Raw genomic sequence first — 4,547 nt, 5'->3', positions numbered from 1 at the left:
CGAATAGGTAAACCGCAAATACGCGGTAAATTTGGAAAATTAGATATTCGAATACGAACCATGCTCCCCATTTGACTCGTATCTCGAATGTTGTTTGGTCATTCTGCCGATGATAGTCCGACCTTTGTGAGATATATAATTTTTATCTTACTAAAATTGACTTGAAACCATGATACAGAATATAGATTGGTAAATGTTTTTATTTTTCATTCCCTTTCGAAATTATCCCTACTTTTTGTGGTATGTAGTCTTGCTGCTATTTCTAGCGGGTTAGATGTCCTATTACAGGCATCTCTGTATTTTAAATGAATATATATATATATATATATATATATATATATATCTGTGTGCGTGTGTCGGTGAGTCTATTGCTGATATAATTAACATTATTTTTATTAGAGTATAAAATACATGAATACAAATTGATATGAAAATTAATTTTTTATTATTTGATAAAATTTACAAATAACAATAATTCTAACATTTGTGTAAAATTAAAAGAAAGTAATAATTAATTTGTGAAAAGGTAAATCTTACTGGCAGGATCAGGATAATGTATAGGTGCTTAAACGAAGAGATCCAACCATGTCAGTCAAACAGCTGGAATGTTCATCGTTGAAAGTGAAGGGGAATCCATTTACAGTTTGTGTGTGTGTGTGTGTGTGTATGTGTGTGTATCTGTACGTATATTTATGTGTGCGTATGTGTATGTGTGAGCGTACGTATGTGCGTGCATGAATGTATGTGGTAGTTACTGACAACTATAAAAGGACCTTTGTTAATTTTTGCCCTCGTTTGCTCTATATTCCTAAACCGCTATTTCAGGTTGAATCGTGAGTGCAATAAGACATGCACTATAAAAGGCGTGAAGATTCCTGAAAAACTGTCTGTCAAAATCGCTGTGGATGCTCTACATTACAATCCAAAATACTGGCCAGAACCGGAAAAATTCATTCCAGAAAGGTTAGCAATTTAAATTATGCTTTCATTCATAGAGTGCTGCAGATGTGTCCATGAGGTTTAGAGTTTCTATTCACAAACACCAGTTTTCTGTTTTATCTTCTGATTTACGTTTGTATCACATCGTCATCTTACAAAATGTTGGTTTCAAATTTTGGCACGAGGTCAGTAAGTTTGAGGAGGGGCCTAAGTCGATTGCATTGACCCCAGTCCTGAACTGGTACTTATTTTGTCGACTCTGTAAGGATGAAAGGCAAAGTAGACCGCGTTGGAATTTGAACTCAAGACGTAAAGACGTACAATATACTACTAAGCATTTTACCCGGCATGCTAACGTTTCTGCCAGCTCACTGCTCTAATCTTACAAAAATATTAATAATTAAAACCTACATACCAATCACCATTAATAATTTACTGTCAGCTTCACATATTTTGTTGTATCTCAGATGGGTCATTATGACAATAATAAGCACAAGCGCTGAATTTATTTCACCTCTTTTATTATTAGTAGTCGAATCGTTAGCTGGCGAAATGTTTATGAATTAAATAGAAATGATTTAGTTGATGAGGGTGGGAACAATGAAAGAAAAGGGTATAGAGAAAGGGCAGGTAATGGGACTTATTACGGAAAAATGTGGTCACAAAGCACATACATCCATAGACAATCCGGGCTACACATTCACATCCCTACCGATATACAAACATCCCTATATGTGTGTGTGTTTTTGTGTGTATGTGTGTGCGCGAAATATAGAGAAGTACAGGCTAATGAAAATAATTGATAGTACGAAAATAATTACGTAAGACACATACGAGATTGCACACACTCACATGCTCATACCGGACAATTTCAAAACAACGCCAAATCATTCATTCAAAATAAATGGAAGTGGAGAGACAAGTTACTGAAGAGATTGCAAGAGTGCAATGAAATGATTTAACAAAAAACTATATAAATTAATAAAGGACTGAACCAGTGCGTGTGTTTATTACTGGCATAATGCCTCTCCCAAGGTTTAAATGAATTACATAAGTAAATACATACGTATATATATATATATATATATATATAATTTAGAGAAAAAAATCTCTATTAATTAATTCAGAATAAAGATTTTATAGTATATTTTTTCTAGATGGTGTGAATAACGTTTTCCTTATTCAATTAATTAATAGAGTTTTTTTTCTCTAAATTATATACATATATTATATATTGTGAAATTTGATTTAAAATTGCTAAATTTAATTTTTCTCCATAAGTTTTGGATTTATATATATATATAAAGCAGAGTTTGTATGTGTGTGTGTGCGTGTATGCATGTTATCACACACACTCACACACGCACACACACACACACACACACACAAACACACACACACGTACCAGCGCGCAGATGTACTTATGCAAGCAAACCAGAAACCGCATGTGCACACACTCCCATTTAATTAAATTTATTGACATATAGACATACACATGCATATGCGTATAAATTGCACGCCTGCGTATGTGAAAAAGTGTACATTTATACAAACACCCACATATATATTCACTCATATGCATGCGCAAAAATGTACTCATACATATGCAATGATATATCTATAGAATTACATACATATAAATTCATTCGTAATTTTTTTATGTATTGAATTTTTTAATGTATTCATAAACCTCAAATCTACATATATATATGTACATAAATTGAATTGAACAACTGTATATTCTTGTGTAACAATAAACACAGCTAGGTATTCAGAGGTAGCAGAAAGTGATACACCACGTTTGCCATAGAGCCTGTCATCTGCTATCCCAGTCACTGTGTAGTAAAACTACATTCAGTAAAGTTTTATGAAATTTACGATTGCATCTTATAATCAGTTATTGTGTTTATTAAACCTGTCCAGAAATTGGAGCGCTTCTATAGAAATTAATTTGCATCCCATCCTCCAGTATCATAAAGAAAGGCAGTTCGTATAGCCAACTAGGAAATTGACTAATATTGTTATTCATTTCTCAAATTAGTGTCGCCAAAGAGGTATTATGTTTTTTCCTCCTAAATTTATTTAAACGAATTAATGATTTCTCAATCTCGTCTTACTCTTGTTCGCCGTAGCACCCACACAGAGTTAAATACTATCTGAATATTTATATACTACAATTCTCAGGAGGAGCGGTTACACAGGTGGCTGTTGCAAGTAGACTGCAAGGGAATGCCATCTTGATATTTACTGGGAAAAACAATCTTCCAAGAATTCGTATCATTATCCAGGACCGTAGTACCATGTGGGTAAACCAGGGCTGCACTACTAATACTGAAATTATTGCTCAATTTTTTCTACGGTACGATAAATAGGTGCATATATGCATATATACATACATATAAATATATTACTATATACAATAGAAAGGATCACCAATTATAATCCTCAATTGAAAGTGCGATTTTCTTCATTCTTGTTGAGGTTACAAATTACTTTAGATTTCTTGAAATTCTAGGCGATATTTGGATCTGTTTATCATACATCACGAATTACCCTGGATGTTACTTCTATTTGGATTTAGTGATACCTGATTGTTTTATAAAGTTAACCAAGTTCGGTTAGCACTGAATGGTCTCCAGATATCTGCCTGGATTCATTAATCCATTTTACATTTCGCTATATAGTACACGTGCGTATGGATGCCAGTAAAATGAAGTGGGTAAGGTTAAAAAGCTTTTGACCATGGGGCTAGTCTGATCAGAGGAGATCCCTATCTAAACAACAATAACAACAACAATACATGGTTATTTACGTAAGTACATTTGTCATTTACAGATTTAGCGAAGAAGCGAAGTCTAAACAAGTGCCGTTCACCTACTTACCATTTGGTGAAGGACCAAGAATGTGTCTTGGAATGAGACTGGCCAAGCTGGAGTTCAAGATAGCCGCTGTTGAAATGATTCGAAATTTCAAAGTTCTTCGATGTGAAAAAACTGAAGTAAGTTCTGTTTTTTTTATTGTATGTAAACGTTGAATTATATATCAAATTTATGGGTATATATTTCAAATATGTATATATATGTGCTTTTACTTGCTTTTATATTGTAACGAGGTAATTTCCTCTCAAGCTGTTTAGTCTGAAACATAGGTTCAATTCCCAGTGGAGACTTTATCTTTTATCTTTTTATCTTTTACTTGTTTCTGTACCTAATTTGCATACCGAAAGCGTCTAACACTCTATAAATACCAGCAGTCTGTCAACGGGGATCTTAGTGCAAACAGTATCGAGGTATGACATAATAAATATGTATCTATACATACATATACATACACAAATACATACATACACACACACACACACACACACACACATATATATATATATATATAGGTTATGAGCGGTAGTGGTGTCAATTAAACCCAGCAGTTTCAGGTAATGCTGTGTAAGTGCTATGGACAGACCATAGTTAAACTCCAGGTTCGGTGGTTATGTGAATAAGGGGTCCAACGTAGGTCATATATCAGCGTGTGAATATAAGGATTTACTTTTCGTAATGAGATAAAAAAAAAAAAACAAGGGTGTGTGCATTATAGAACATTTATAAATA

General features: G+C 33.5%; 2 protein-coding genes across 2 annotated transcripts in view; one reads left to right on the top strand and one right to left on the bottom strand.

Moving 5' to 3' along the window:
• Positions 1 to 4,547, bottom strand: part of LOC106879338 (cytochrome P450 3A21) — a 113,051-nt gene that overhangs the window by 74,808 nt on the left and 33,696 nt on the right. The window lies entirely within an intron of this gene.
• Positions 1 to 4,547, top strand: part of LOC106884158 (cytochrome P450 3A19-like) — an 8,113-nt gene that overhangs the window by 2,544 nt on the left and 1,022 nt on the right. Inside the window, exons 2-3 of the mRNA XM_014935392.2 lie at positions 826 to 963; positions 3,775 to 3,937. Coding sequence (XP_014790878.1) covers positions 826 to 963; positions 3,775 to 3,937 — 301 coding nt within the window. The remainder of the gene's footprint in view (positions 1 to 825; positions 964 to 3,774; positions 3,938 to 4,547) is intronic.

This window comes from Octopus bimaculoides, chromosome 26 (genome assembly GCF_001194135.2).
Source record: "Octopus bimaculoides isolate UCB-OBI-ISO-001 chromosome 26, ASM119413v2, whole genome shotgun sequence".
Taxonomy (NCBI): Eukaryota; Metazoa; Mollusca; class Cephalopoda; order Octopoda; family Octopodidae; genus Octopus; species Octopus bimaculoides.
The sequence above is the reverse complement of the archived record's forward strand: the minus strand, read 5'-3'. Positions and strand labels throughout refer to the sequence as shown.